The sequence below is a fragment of the Apteryx mantelli genome, chromosome 12 (assembly GCF_036417845.1).
Source record: "Apteryx mantelli isolate bAptMan1 chromosome 12, bAptMan1.hap1, whole genome shotgun sequence".
NCBI classification, from domain to species: Eukaryota; Metazoa; Chordata; class Aves; order Apterygiformes; family Apterygidae; genus Apteryx; species Apteryx mantelli.
The window spans coordinates 3313825-3328875 of NC_089989.1; the positions used below are offsets into that span (position 1 = coordinate 3313825).

At 49.9% G+C, this 15051-nt stretch overlaps 1 protein-coding gene across 3 annotated transcripts in view; it reads right to left on the minus strand.

Annotated features, from left to right (window-relative positions):
* Positions 1 to 15051, minus strand: part of NCKIPSD (NCK interacting protein with SH3 domain) — a 59803-nt gene that overhangs the window by 12006 nt on the left and 32746 nt on the right. For all 3 annotated transcript variants that reach the window (XM_067303715.1, XM_067303713.1, XM_067303714.1), the window contains exons 5-8: positions 12385 to 13013; positions 4801 to 4971; positions 3284 to 3370; positions 1792 to 1930 (exon numbers count right to left, since the gene is read on the minus strand). In XM_067303715.1, coding sequence (XP_067159816.1) covers positions 1792 to 1930; positions 3284 to 3370; positions 4801 to 4971; positions 12385 to 13013 — 1026 coding nt within the window. The remainder of the gene's footprint in view (positions 1 to 1791; positions 1931 to 3283; positions 3371 to 4800; positions 4972 to 12384; positions 13014 to 15051) is intronic.

Sequence of the window (15051 nt, forward strand, 5' to 3'; positions counted from 1 at the left end):
TCACCAGGTTACGCTTCTCCATGACTCAGTGACCTTCACAGCAAGCCAATGGGGAACAGCAGCGAGACTCCGAATACTGGGACTCTTTTGGTTTGATGCACAAGGTCACACAACAGCTACTTTAATTGTGGGCCAAGATTAAAACAAAACAACAGATTTTCAGCATCCTTTTAAAGAAAAACGGCCACTGTTGTTACTGGTGGCCTATGGGCTGATTTCAAAAGGGAAAGCAAAGGTATGACTGCCCAGGGTCACGCACAGATGAGGGGTTGGAAAAGTAATGCCAGGGGAGCCTTACTGCATGTTCATCTTGTTCTTACGCTCTTCCCTCAGCATCTGCTCCTGGCTGCTATGAGGTAACGGGTACCGGGCTAAGCAGGATCTCTGGGGGACACTACTAGCAAAATCTGGCCCCACCACCACCATCAAGTCTTCCCATGGACCTCGAAGGGCAGGAAGGGGGTTCCTGTTAGATAGTTTAGACAATTATGTTACCAAAGAGTAGGAGCACGAAGTAGAAGGAAAGCGAGGGCAGAGCTGTGGAAAGCAGAAACTGGGCACGCAAAGCCAGGCTGTCCAGCAGTGTGTCCATGCAGCTCAAGGGGAGGAATAAGGCATTCCTCACCCCCTTCTCACCCTACTTCACCCTGGCCAGAGCCAAGCCACAAACCGATCCAGGAGGCTCTGGCTCCCTGCCTTCCAGGGCAGGGAGCTTCCTTACACTGCTGCAAAGATAGCTGCCGGACACACCACCATCCCTCCCTCCTCAGCACGCAGCAGGTCAGACCCAGAGCCTGATCTTAAGCAGAAAACTTGTTGCAAGGTGCCCCCCAGAGCCCTGCAGGTGTGTGCTCCCACAAGGAGCCAGGGAAAAACTGTCGGGGGACAAGCAAGTCACAGTAACCTGACCACACGTGCTTGCAGCTTAGCCCAATAGCAAAGCAGAACACGTTCATGTGAGGCACCCCTGGGAGAGGCCACGTTACCAGATGAGAAGCGACTAATGTAAGGTTACTGCTGTTTGCAATCAGCTTTCCACAATCTTAAAGCCAGGAAGAAAGGAAAGCCACAGTGACTAAACTAACGCCACAGCTGCCCATGCTGACAAGAAAGGCTGACCCTTCCCCACCTTGCACTGAAAGCTGGGCTGAACACTAGTCAGGCACAGAAGCAATGCTGAAGCTGGTGGGCTGAGAGGGGATTACGTCCATTCCTCATCTTCGGCTTCTAGAAGTGCAACTGGTTGGAAAAAAGAGCTCCATACCGAGTGGAGGATGCTTACTGACCATGACCACAATTTTGTTAACAGCTCTAGCGTTATCACCCCCTGCGGTACACTGGCAGAGGGAAGGTCATTTCCTTTTAACCAGTACACTTCTCATCTATCAGCAAGAAACACCTCCAAGACCTGGCGTAGAGCACAGAGAAAAACTGCCTATAAGAGGCTGCAGAGATCTTCCTTGAGATCTGCAGATGTCTTCTGTCAGCAGTAAGAAACATATCTGAACAGCTCAAAATGTGCTTTAAGACAAGAAGCGATATAGATGAATAAAGGCAAAGAGCTAAAGCACCTTGCACCACTGGGCTGAAACATCCCCTTCCTCCCATGCATTCTCCACTTACGCCTGTGATAATCCGAGAATAACTTGAAGAACACACGCATTTCTTCCTGGAGCGCTGGGCACGTGGAACAGGCAGGCAGTGACAGGACACCAGTGCTGTAAACAGTCTACTGGAAAGACATACCTCTGAGGGTGGGGGTACTGGGGCAGCCCATTGGCTCCAGCTTACCTTGTGTGTGAGTCTGCATGTCACGGGCCAGCTCCATCGGCAGCACAGAGTTTACAAGCGTTGAGATAACCGCAGCATCCAAGTTGCACATTGCTCCAAAGCACTTCAACAGCAGCAGTCGTAACGGCACCCTGTGTTCCTGCAAAAACAGTTTCTTAGACCAAACGATGTCCTGGATGAGGGCTTGCTCTAAGGTGGAGGCCACCTGGCTAGCTGCCCCTGCTATTGGGAAAGCTACAGACCATCCCAGGGTAAAAGTGAAAACAGAAGCTCTACCAGCTTTTAACAACAACCTAGGAGTCCTTTTAAGATAACGTTCACAACTGGACTGGCTAGAGGTCACTACCACACGTGGTCAGAGGGCATGCTGCAGCAAGAGCTCAGATCTGAAATGCCACATCTCATCTGATAACAACGATACAGATCAACAACCCATCCCCAACCTTCTTCAGCGTCTGATAGTGGCTCTTCACATCCTGTTCATTAACTGTGAAGCTGCTGGGTTTGTGCTGGGAGCACAGGCTGTTAACCAGAAAGTATTGGGGCCTGCTGGGCAGGATCCCAGCAAAGACCATGCTCAACCAGCAACTCCCATGCAGGAGCTCTGGCGTGGTGTAACCTTCATGCTCCAGCCCCAGCCAACAAAGCCAGCGTTCAGAGAAGGAAAGCGAGCCAAGCTCTGGCACTGGACACCACAGCGGCCAGGCAGGAGACCCAACTGCTCTGTGTCTGGTCAGGCTTCCCTGAAATCCTGGTCAGAGAACAGCACAGAGCAAAAGTCAGCAGACACCATAACACCTAGCCTGCCTTCCCACTGCTCTCAAATATGCTACAGCCCCCTAACGCCAAGCTCTGGGTTCAGACACAGAAGTGCCAGAGTGAAAACTAAGTGCAACAAAGCTTGAGGTGCTGTAGCTGGGGACTGAGGGACAAGGTGGGGACAAGTCTCCAACCTACGGCACAGTCCTACAACAGTCAGTCCCAGGAAGGTGAGGCAAAGCAGCATTTCATAGGCATTGAAGGCAAAACTTCCATTTCTTCTTCTGAATACTGATTTGCTTCCTCAGTCCCAAGGCTTCTACTCACAACCTACTTTCCAAAGCAAAGCTATTTACTAATGCACAGGAGTGCATCCATTAAAAGAGGAGTAGTCACAGCCTGTCAGCTTTCCCAAGGCATCCTCGGAAATCCTTCCTCTAGACATTAGAGATGCTGATTCTGGCCCTGAGTGGAGCTAATAAAAGCAGCAAGCTTTACCGTTCACAGTGCTAGCTACTGCTCAAGTCTAGCATCCTCTACTCCTCCATACCACTTGCATGCATAACATGGCACTAGCCAGCATGCAAAAGGGACTTACTAGAGCTCCGTCTAGTTCATAGAACTGCCCTATCTGGGGGAAAAGCATTACATATATTCATCATAGTAACCCCACTCTTTTGCATCTTCAGGGAAACCTCCAAAAGAAGAGATTTGATGCATCCTGCCACCTTACCATCTGATAATATGCCACAAGGGACAGAACTGATTCAAATTCATTCTTCTTGCACATTTTCTTGCAAACTTCTGGGTCTGCATCTGTCTGGAAACACAAACAAACAGGTCAGTCCAGAGACACATCAAAGAAGCAAGGTGGTTGCTGCAGAGATCTTGGGGCAAGCTAGTTCCTTTTAGATTTCTGTAGCCCCAGCCAGACCATCTTACAAAGAAACCAAAGCTAGACCATGAAGACAGCTCAAGAAAGGCCAGCCACCCTGGAGATTCTGTATCAAAGTGAATTCTTAAGAAACGTCTTCACCATACAGTGTTTCTTGGGCTGAAAACATCTAAAACCATGACCTGAGCAGTGCCTTGATGAGTGCATCTTGCACACACAGCAACTCCAGTGCTGTTCCCATCCTGGGAACATCTCCCCTCACTCCCAAATTATGAGGAAACTGTTGCACAAAATTTGCCTCTCCTTTGCCCTGCAGGCCCCACAGCAAGAATGTAGCCCACGTGTTAAGATAAAGACACTAGTATTTATAATGCAAAAAGATTTGTTCTGCTTATGTCAGAACTGGAGAGGAACATGAAACAGGCGCAAGAACAAACCCCACGCTGGCACCCATAACCTAGATCATGTCACTGCTCCAAGTGACAGCTCCCATACAAGCCCATCTGTGCAAGGGGAGCATGATGGTATGTGCTAGAGACAGTACGGAGACGATATTTCCCACCACTGCTCACTATGGGGGTGGATGTTTCCCATACCCACAAACCTGGTGAGATAGTTTACACTGGCTCACAAAAATAGCTTTGAAGCTCACTTTCAAGGCAACAAAAGAAGTTTCATGTCTTTGCATTTAATGGGCCTCATCCCTCAGGTACTAGTTTGTATCAGAGCAGTGAGAACATAGCTTAGTCTACTTGGGCACATTGTATGCTTAAGAAAACTGATATGTTAAGAGCCAATTAAGAGTTAAGAGTCTGCTTTGAGAAATGAGCACAGAGCTTTGGAAGCTACAGTTTGATGCAGCTCCACATTGCACTTTCAAAAAAGATTAGCATCAAGGAGGTATGACCAGAGCACGGGAGGGAGCGCTCAGGGTATGGCATGGTCTCCAGTACCGCCTGGCTCGCACACACACCCAGTAAAGGAAGAAGTTTAAAATGGGCCAGGGCATGCAATGATCCTCACAGCAAACTTCTAGGTTTGCTGGGGGAGGTTGGATTTTTTGGAAGTGAGGTTTTTTTTCCTACAGTAGGTAAATACCACACCTACCATGAAGAACAGTCCTACAATTCTTTTCAAAACAGCTTTGCAAGGTGGACTGGAACGCAGTCCAAGAGCTCTGCAGAGCCCACACAAAAGGAAAACGCTTTACATCAATGGCGAGGGGTGCACAAGAAGTCCATTCCCTCAGAAACAGCAAATCTGATGGCAACACAAGGATGGAAGATGTCAGAAAAAAAGAACTTCACCAGGGGCTGTTTACTTTGTTAGACCTACAAAGAAAGAAATTTACTCACCAGGATGCGAAGCAGCTCCTCCAGGTAACAGCAGATGACATTTTCATCCTCGTAGAGTGCCCAGCTGCGCTGCTGAGCATCATCCTTGTGCCTGGCCAGATCTGCGAAGATCACCTCCAGCCGCTGCTCGTCATGGCAGACCTGCCCCGAGGGCAGCCCAGAGCTCAGATTCTGCAAAATAAAAAAGCACCAGTTACTGGGGTCCTGACAGTTAGCTGCTGTTTGGGTGACTGTTCAGCACAATCTTTGTTTCAGGACTGACAGTGGACCTCACTCAGTCAAGAGCTGGCAGCAAACAGGCAGTAAGTTTAAGACACGTGCACTGTTTCGGCTTTCATACTTTTTAGGCATCTATCCCCGATCCTTTCCTTGCAAAACTAAGGCACTGGATGAATAAAATTGGACTCCAGCTCTCAAAACCAGGTGCCAGGAGCAGTGTGTGGTCAGAAAGCCTTTAAATCCAAGCTGCCGTCGCTCCGCTGGGGGGGTTAGCCACCTTCGGAGGATGTTGAAGAGCCCAGGAAACCTCGCTCACAGAACAAAGCTACACCTCCTTTTTCTTAGCGCTTGCAGTAACCTGAAGCTGATCCAATGAAGCCAACATTCCCACAGCCCCGGGAATCTGTACCTGGGTCTTGTTTGGATCAGATAACTGCAACATAACACACACAGGTGCATCACAAGCTTTTCCGCTTCCCTTAGCAGTAAAGCGGAGCCCACCTGCAGAACACCACCAGCTGCTTCCCTGCACTGCGGAGGGTCCGTGCTGAGGTAAGAGGAATGCCTGTTTCCTACAAGAAACTTAAGACAAGAAGCCAACTCAAACGACTACAGCACTTGCGCATTTCAAAACATTTAAAGGAAAAACCCGAAATGCTAGGCCAGAGTACTACACTTAGTGCCAGCTAAACCTCCGTTCGCCCTTGCCGCGGAGCAGCATAACAGCACCACATCTTTTAGGAAAGCAGTCCACTCGCAGGCACCGGGAACCCGAGCTCACCGAACGTGAAGGTATTTATTACTCCTGCGCACACAGCGACCTCAGTAAAAGATGGGCTTCCTCCTGGGCGCAGGCATCAGGCACGTGCTCAGAAGCTGTTCAGCGGGCATGCTGACTTGAGCAGCGTACGCTGCAAAAAGCAGCCTGAAATGGGGAAAGTCAAACGCTCCTGGCATGGGGCATGAACCTCCCACAGGCTGCTCCCAAAGGCAACTCAGAGCACGCTCGCCCAGCAAAACATTTGTGTCCCAGAATACAAAACTACCACCTTTAGCGCGACTGCCTTCTTATTGAAAGAATAACAATTTTTTTTTTCTTTCCTGCCCTCTCCTTCCAGTCTGAAAAGGGAATTAAATCATTGACTCAGGCACAAACACTGGCACAGTACTTTAAAAGCCAACTGTCTGATATTAGGTTTGCTATCTTCTGCAGCAAGTACGGGGACCAGTTAATCTTGGGGTGCACTGGTTCTGCCTTCCTTCAGACACAAGATCTCACCCACAGTTCACAGCAGCTCTGAAGCCTGCACTATAACGTATACTAGCTCAGCGAATCTTACTGCACATACTTCTTTCTCCGATTGCTTTCAACTGCATACACACCACCACCGCTTTGTACCATGAAGGCTTAACTTGTCATTTGTCTTCCCTAAAGCTTTCCTCTCCTTCAAGATACAGAGAGAAATAGTCAGACAGCAATTAATCAGCTCTGCTAGCCACCCTGCTCTGCGAGTTAGGACAGCCTTCCAGGAGCTAAGCATATCAAATGAACTACCTGCTTTCCTGAAAGCAGGGCAAAAGGGGGCAACCAGCACACGGAACTGGGCTGACTAGAGGTGATAAGCTGAGGCACCATTAAGAGAGGTAAGGACTAATTTGCAGAACTTAAATATGCAAGCGTTTGGAGGCAAAGACAGTAGACAGCAGGAGATCAATGAGGTAGAAGAAAACTTGGCAGAGAAATCCAAAATACAGGAATAACCTGCTCACTGCAAGGTCAAACTCTCAACAATTTTTGGATGAAGCTGTCTTGTGACGTGCAGTGAGAAATCATTATCATTTAACGTAAAAAGGCCTTTACCACTACTGGTCAGGACACCCTGCTATTGCACTGCGTCTTCGACTCCTGAAAACCTCAAAAAGACCTCACCATACCCTGGCACAGCTCCTTCCGACGGGTCAGCTGCGTGGCTGGTGACCACGAGCCTTTAAGCAGACTTCACGTTACAAGCCAGAGCAGAACAGTTTTGTACCAGAGAAGCAAGCCTATGTCTTTTGTCAGGGATGACGCAAGCACAGTCCCACAACTGCACATGCCATAGCCACCTTGGGAGAGCGAAGTGCAGGAATACGGACCATTCCTGCGCATCTACAACCCTGCAGCCCTCTGTGGAGAAATGACTCCAAACTTATTAACTGTAACGTCTAATGTGCTTTATTAGAGACAGAATTGTTAGTAATTTGCTTCACGGTATTCGAGGTGCGAACTCATTAGGACTTTGATTCAGTGTTTCAATTATATAATAAAAAAAGTATTCTTGTTGTCACCGTTAATTACACAATCTTTGTCAGGCAGATAATGAAGGAGGGAACGTGCTGGTTTAACTTGAACATAAACCACAGTATGCTCTTAAGAAAATTCTGGTGAGCTGTGGATTGCCGAGCAGGTAACTAGGCTACCGGCAGCGCGTGAGAGCAAGGACAGCTTTCAGCAACGGAGCACAGACGTAAGCCAATTTCCTGCTAAATGGCAATTTATCACTGAACCAGTGACGTTAGCTGAGAGGAGACTCACTTTGGTCATGCAATCTCCTCCTCTCTCTAGCAGGGCCAACAAAACCCACAGTGTCCCAAGGGCTTGGGGGATGATCCCCTGTCTACACACCTCGCTCAGAGGCAAAACCGCTCCTCAGAGCACTGCAGGGCTGCTCCTACCTACAGCCGCTGCTGGAACATCGGTTTAGATGAGTGTTTTAATGATTACTCGTTTTAATGACAGCTCTAAATTCTCTTCAGCCTCTTAACGCTAATCTGCTTCCTCCAATCCCTCATCCGCCGCCCGCAAACTCCACCGAACATCAAGCTCCTAATGGACTTGAATGAGATCAATCTATTACCAAGCTCCTCCATCCGGCTGGTGCAACTATTCAGGGCACCGTCTTAATGCGTTCTCAGCACCATCCTCGGCCCTCCCGCTCCTGGGGTCAGGCCTGTGCTGATTAAACATCTTGGCAGCTATTACGACCTGCAGCCTTGCCACGTGGTCGCTTCCAGGAACCTGCCTGCTTGGCCATAAGCAAGAGGATGTTCCGGTATTTCTAACAAACAGCTCCGCTTTGTGTTATTTTGCTGCTTCAAACAGCTCCCTCCCCCAGCGCCGGCAGAAGGAACGGCTGCAGGGCTTTCGTTCCTACCGAGCAGCCCAGCAACGTTTCTGGACCTTCATCCCCGCCTTGTCCTCATGCTGCTCGCAGGCTGCCATGTCCAGCACGCCAGCCTGGCAGCCACTGGGCAATGCTCTTCCTCCTGAGTCTTCCTCGCTCCCTCCCCGCCACCCCATCGGCGGGCGCAGAGGACCATGGGTGCTTCGGGAGCGTGCACCGTCCGGCAGCTCCCGCTGGATGAGCGCTGACCGTCGCTGGGCAAACCCCGCAGTGGCTTGGCACAGCCATCCGAGGGGACAGTCCTGGGAACGCCACCCCTCCCCGGCGCAGCAAAGCCTTCCTACCGCAGCGCCGGCTACAAAAGCAAGAGGCTGACCCTGCTCTCAACACGCGTACGCTGTCGGGCTCCCCAGAAGGCACCGAACCACACTAAACGCAGTGCAAGAGAGACACTTGACTCCAGTTGAGCCGCGCTCTCCAGGGCAGTGTTTTTACACGTGCTCTTGCCCTTCCTCGCTCCTCCTCCTCCTCCTCCTCCTCCTCCACGCAAGATCCCTTCCGCCCCACCGCGCAGCTTGGGCCGAGCTCTACAGCGAAGTTGGACTATGGGTCGCTGTCAGCAGTCTGAAAGCTCAAACGTAAGGCAGCTAGAGGTGGGTCTGCGTCACAACTGGAACACAGCGACGCTGATTTAATAAAAAGCAGATAAGCCATTTCTAAGAGCTCTCTCCCAAGGTTTGGCCAGCTTGTGCATCAGGCAATTTTTCTTGCCTCACGCTCAGTTTAATAAATCCTCAAATCGGCCTCCCTCGACAAGACATCTGTGGTGCTATCCCCTCCCTTCAGATAGGAGATAATTCTGCAGAGCTGCATGCAATCACATATCACCACCACATACTAATCTAAGCGATTTTCTAGATGCCAGAAAATCGGGCAGCGCCTATATTGCCTTTAGTTATGGGCGAATTTCAACAGAGTTCCCATAAAAGCCAGCTCCAGTTTACCATTTACACAGTCTTTCCAGCCCTGCCTTTGAAAAGAGGTTTCCTTTTCCTTTGTGCTTTCTGTCCGTAAACCACATAATTCATTAGGAATTGGCTCAAGGACAAGAACAGGGGCCATTTCCAAGGCCAGGACAATCCTTAAGTGGGGAAGTCGATTTGGCATATTTGCTGCTGTAGGTCAAGCTCCCCAAAGTAGTATGTTATTTCTGAAGCCTCTTTCACACGGGTTGAGCAGCTCGGGTGCCTGGGACCCACTGCTCTTGCTATCACCTGTTCTAGAAGCTGGACCGCGATGCTCTCCCAGCTGGAGGGCCGTTTCTCCCTCTTTGCAACACGCTTTTGGGCAGATGCCATGGTGGAGGAGGAGGAGCAAGGTAAATAAGAGTAAAATGCTGCAGCAATTCAACCTTCGGAACGTGCTGGGAATAAGAGGGAGGTACCGGATTCTAAAATTGATTTAGTAAACCAGTGATTTGACTTCAAATTAAGACTGGAATGGGGGCAGAAAGGATATAACTAATTAAGGAATGCCATGCAAAGCTTGAAATAGGTATGATATTTACTATCAGTAGGCCAAAGCTGTGATCAAAGATGATGTCTTACTTCATTTTAGGGGGCAAAAAAAAAAAAACCTTGAAAAATATGCAGACATATTGACCATGTATTTGCATGGATTGGGGTGCAGAGGGATTTAAGAAGTTACAAATTAAAAAACAAAACACCTTGACTGAGAACCAAAGATTCAGCAGTAATCCTACACAGAATCACTTTATAAACAGAAGCCCCTGAGATCATGGAACGATTTGATATAATGAATAAAATGAAGTCTATAATGATAATTTGTACCATTAAACTACACTAGCGAAGCTAAGGCAGTACAACCACCCTGCAATTGCACGTGGCAGTCCTTTTAACTGCTAGAGCTAGTCTTTTAGGTGAAAACCTCATCTGGTACCAGGCACCAATATACCAGCAGAGATGCATCTTCCACGTGGGACAGTCAGGAAAAATGCACACCCTAACCAAAACATTCACATCAGAGCCCTGTGCAAGCCAACCTTGGCTCTCCATCTGAAAGCAGTACGGTTCAAGATTTGTCACGACGTTTTATGAGAAAAGACAGGATATTTTGCTCCTCCATGTAGTACCTAGCATTTTTAAGCCCCACAGACGTCCTGAGCGACAACTACCGGTATCAGTTACAGGTAGGTAGGTAGGGTAGTCTCCCCCACACTGACATCAGAATTTATGCCCATGCTTTTCAGACTGGTCTGCAGCAACGGCCATAAATTGAGCTTTTCAAATACTAGCTGCAGAAACTTGGCACATGTTTGTCCTCTGCTAAATGACTTCTGTGGAATTTAAATTATTGTATCCTGAGATCAGGTATTTAAGATCAAAATAATATTCAAATCTTGTCCAAGGTCCAAATAACAGCAAACTGAATGGAACTGCTTAGAGCGTGCGTCCAAGCCAGATCGTTTGCCTGAAACAGCTAAAATTTTTTGCTAAATCTAGATCACACATTGATACTGTATTATTTCAGGAGTAGGAAGCAATTAACCATTGGGTTATGGCCACAAACTGAGACTTGATTGCTGCTTACAGGACGCTCTGTTCAATGTAGACAGTTAACTAGATTATGATTTGATCCAAAATTTCAATGCCAATAGTTCTCCATATTCAAATGCCTCCAAACAGCTCATTATAATCGTGCCACTAGCACTGCAACCCTAATCTTAGGTGTTTATATGAAATGTACTCCTCGGGGCTGTACTCAGCAAGCGGGAGCAGGAATTTATCATGCCTCCAACGAAAGCCGAGGGCTGCCCAGATGCACGCAGCTATTTCAATGATGGCTGCAAGAAGCATTCTTTTATTTTTCCCCTCGTGTGTCCGTAATAGAGGAAGGAGGAACGTGTGATCATTTTGGTATAAGGTTTATTTAGAGCAAGTGGAAGATAGCGCTCCTTCTCCACTCTTCTGTGGTTAAAGAAAAAAGAAAAGGAAAAAAAAAAAAAGGCCGAGGAGTGTATTATGGGATAGTAGAGAAGTACGCACAGCAAGACACCAACAACATAGAAGTTGTGCGTGCTCCATAGTCATAAGAGAAAAACACATGCAGATTTATAGTACGCATGGGCATGCTGAATCTACACAGTCTAGCAGGCTGGAAGGAAAAAAAGTTTATACAAGGCTTTTTCTTACAAAAGGTTTCTATAAACAACCACTTATTACTGAGGCTCCATTTTTCTCAGCTTCTATGCATTGCATTTGTAGCAGAAAATACCTCTTTAAAAAGTCAGTATTAATTTCTTTCTCCAGTTCTGGGCTGCCACAGTGGCTCTCCGCGAGCTTCACAATGAACGGCAAACAGCTCATGCCAGAGTGGAGGAGCAGAAAGAGTAAGCTTGCTTCTTTCTTTCACTCCCAATTGACCTTTTTGCCACAGCCTTTAGCTGGAACATTTGTTCTCCTGCTTTTTATTTCTGCACGGTAGAGTCTATTAATTTTAAGCATTCAACATGTCCCCATTAGGTTTCTTCCGCCCATTCTTTGGTGTCAAGCCTCTTGCTTTTTTTTTTTTTTTTTTTTTTTAATTTCTCTGTGCTTTCACTCTGATTAGGAGCGATCATCAAGGCCAAGCGGAGGCTTCATTCACGGTCTCCCTCTCCCATCAAACCGAGGAGCCGCCCCACCAGACCAGGCCCGTTTTCTCAGACCGCTTCTTGCCCTGCTGCACCCGTCCCTGCCGGCGCTTCGCGGCCGCCGCTGTGCTTGGGACCTGGGAGGTTGCCGTCTCCATCTCAGCATCCTTCCCCAAACCGCAGTCCCGTCCGAACGCCGCCGGCGGCACGCCCGGTGCTGCCAGCGCCGCGGGGCCCGCTCAGCCCGCTCCTCCTCTCTCGCCGCCAGCTCCAAACCTACGGTTAGGCCTTACTCACATCTGCAGCTCACCTCGAGAACAAACTCGCGTTTCCCACTTCCCTTCCCAGTACTCCGACCTGGTTCAAACCCTTGGTCCCCTCGGCTAGTCCCTCACACCCATTCAGTATCTCTCCCCTTCCCTTCGGGATCTCCCTGCACTTCCCACCCCAAACTTCAGGGGAGCCCACGTGAGCCCACGACACCTTTCAGCCGACACCAGCGCCGTGGCCCTTTGCAGCAGCCCCGCGGCAGAGCCCTGCGCTCGCTACCTTGCTCTCCACCACGGAGATGAGGATCTGCTCCATGATGTTGCTGGTCGCCGGGACGGAGGTCTGGATGTGGCCGATCACCACGCCGATGGCCACGCGGGACAGCTCGTAGCTGAGGTGGGTGTTCCTGCGCACCAGCTCGATCAGCTCGGCCCCGATCGTCTTCGGCACGGACGCTGTCAGGCCGCCGGGCTCCGGCGCCGCGGGCTCCACCGCGGCCGCCTTCTTGTCGTCCAGGCAGAGCGCGCTGAAAGCGTCAAGGCTGGCAGGGGGAGCCGGGGCGGCTTTCTTGACCTGAGGATCCTTCTCCCCATCCGCGGCACCGGACCTCTGGACCCCTCCCTCAGCGGGCGGCGCGGGGGCAGCCCGCTTGGCCTGGGGAGATTTGCTGGCCCCCTCCTTCGGGGAAGTCCCGTAGCGGGAGTGAGCCACCGAGCTCGTATCCAAATTGCGCGTTATGGTGGTGTGCACGCTCCGGCTGGGGACGGGGGGAGGCGTGTTGGCAGGGCTCGACGTGGCCGTCGGGAGGGCGGTTTCTGACGCAGAAGAAGCGGTGTACAAGGTGTCCAGGGACGTTGTGCTTATAGAGGAGGCACTAGAAGCTGACCCAGGGATAATTTCAACAGCGTCTGAAAGGGAACAATTAAAAATGCCTTAGCAACGGCATCAAAGGAAAAAAGAAAAAACAAATCGCTGCAGCACAGCCCATTGAAAGGCTCGTTGCGCATGCTACCAGAGCAGTTTAACTCCTCTTCCTGCCTCGCTTATCTCAAAGCAAAACCGTACAAGTTCTCTCTGGAGCATTCCCGCACAATCACCTCTTTAGAAAGGGGAAAACTACTCTACTGAGACGAACACTCTTCAAAGGGCTCAGTGTTTTCCACGGGGGAAGGGAGGGAGGGAGGGACAGGACCAAGGGACAGAGAAGTCTTTTCCCCTGGCTCAGCAAGGGCCATTGCCTGCATTCAGGATGTAAGCCACTACTTTTGAATGACATGTCGGAGCATTTCAAGACATTGAAGGCTTCGCACGGCAGCAAGCATCTCCCTCTTGCTCAGATCTCTCCCTGCAGCACGTGTGCAGTACGTGTACACCCCAGTTAGTGTCAACAGCGGGGAAAACGTTTGGCTGACAAGCACCGGTGGTCTCTCCCTCTCAGCACTCTTCCGCATTTGCTCACAAGCCCCGTAGACCTGGCTAGCACACACTGCTTTCACAAGCCACCAGATGATTATCTGTTCTACTTTATTTCTTTCCCCCTTCTAGTTTTGCCTAGCTCTAGCAGTGGTAGTTGTCCCATTTTTCTAGGAAAAAATCTGCTATAAGCAACTAAATCGTTAAGATGTTTCTTTACTAACATCCAATCTAATATGTAGCTTTGTTAAGCTTTATCCATTAGTTCTAGGGGACAGAAACACATCTGAGTCCTTCCTTGACTACGAAAACAGACAGTTACTGGGGCAAACACTAGGATATCTTCATCTAGAGTTTAGAGAGAACAGCTGATGTTGGAGCTGGAAGAAAAGGAGCGCACACCGCAGGGAGCTCACTTCTCGGAGACCGTAGTCTCGCTCTGCACAAATACTCCCACAGCCTCTCAGTTTTTCTGATACACCGGCTTATGCACAGGAAATTACCTTTCCCCTCAGGCAACACATCTTTCTCCCATACCAAACGAGGGACAGACACACGAAACGCCTCCCCATTTGTCTTCTGCTGCGCAGCCCATCCTGCAGCCAAGCCGAATCACACCTCTTCCTGCACCTCCGCAGCCTGGGACTGCCCGGTACTTTCGGGAAGCCCTCCACGAGTCCCTCCGCTGGTATGAAGGATCCATCTCAAGGCAAGCACAAGCTGGGCAGAAAAAATGCACCCCTTCCTCCCACAGGGGTTCAGCTTTCCTCCTTCTCCCTTTTTTCCCCACAGAAAAGCATTCACAAATTATAGCTCCCACCACGTTTCACTAAATCAAGAATGAATTCAAGGAAACCGACCTTTGCAAATTCCCACTGCCACAGTGAAAAATGGCTCAACAAATACCACGAAGGAAGCTGGTGCCAGCCCCACGTTTCGGTTACCTATCCGATCCGCCCTGCTCCTCACAGGGGGACACAAGTGAGCTTGAAACGGGCTGCGTGACACCGCAGCATAATCGCCGCTGCAATGCTTTGCAACAGAGGACGGCACTTTGGCAAGTCGACAGCAAGTCGGCAAAATGACTCTGCTCATTTCCTCGATTAACCCAACTGTGCTGAAGACGGAGGAGCTCCTGCCAGCGGCTCTTGGTCCTGCTCTGGTCCGGACCCCAGCGCCCGTGCCTGCCAGCTCCCCCACCTGCCTGCAGCACATACACGGCCGTGCCCCGGTCACTGCTGGCCGGCGATGGTGCTATTCCCGCTTCTCACAGAGACCAGCCACCAATTCCGCAAAAATCTCATCTGACCGTTGTACAAAGAAGGCGCTCGACAGCCTGGGAGCCAAAAGTTGACCCGAGCCTGTCCTAAAAGCGCTACTAGTGAGCTCCCTCTGGTGAGCTACCGCACTTATCACAGCTGGGAAAAAGCCTTGCTCTGCCTTGCTGGGAGATACCCACAGCGTTTGGGGCAGAAAACGGCCACAAGGACCTTAAATCGCTGAGGTGCGCGCTGGTCAGACCAGCCATCTGGG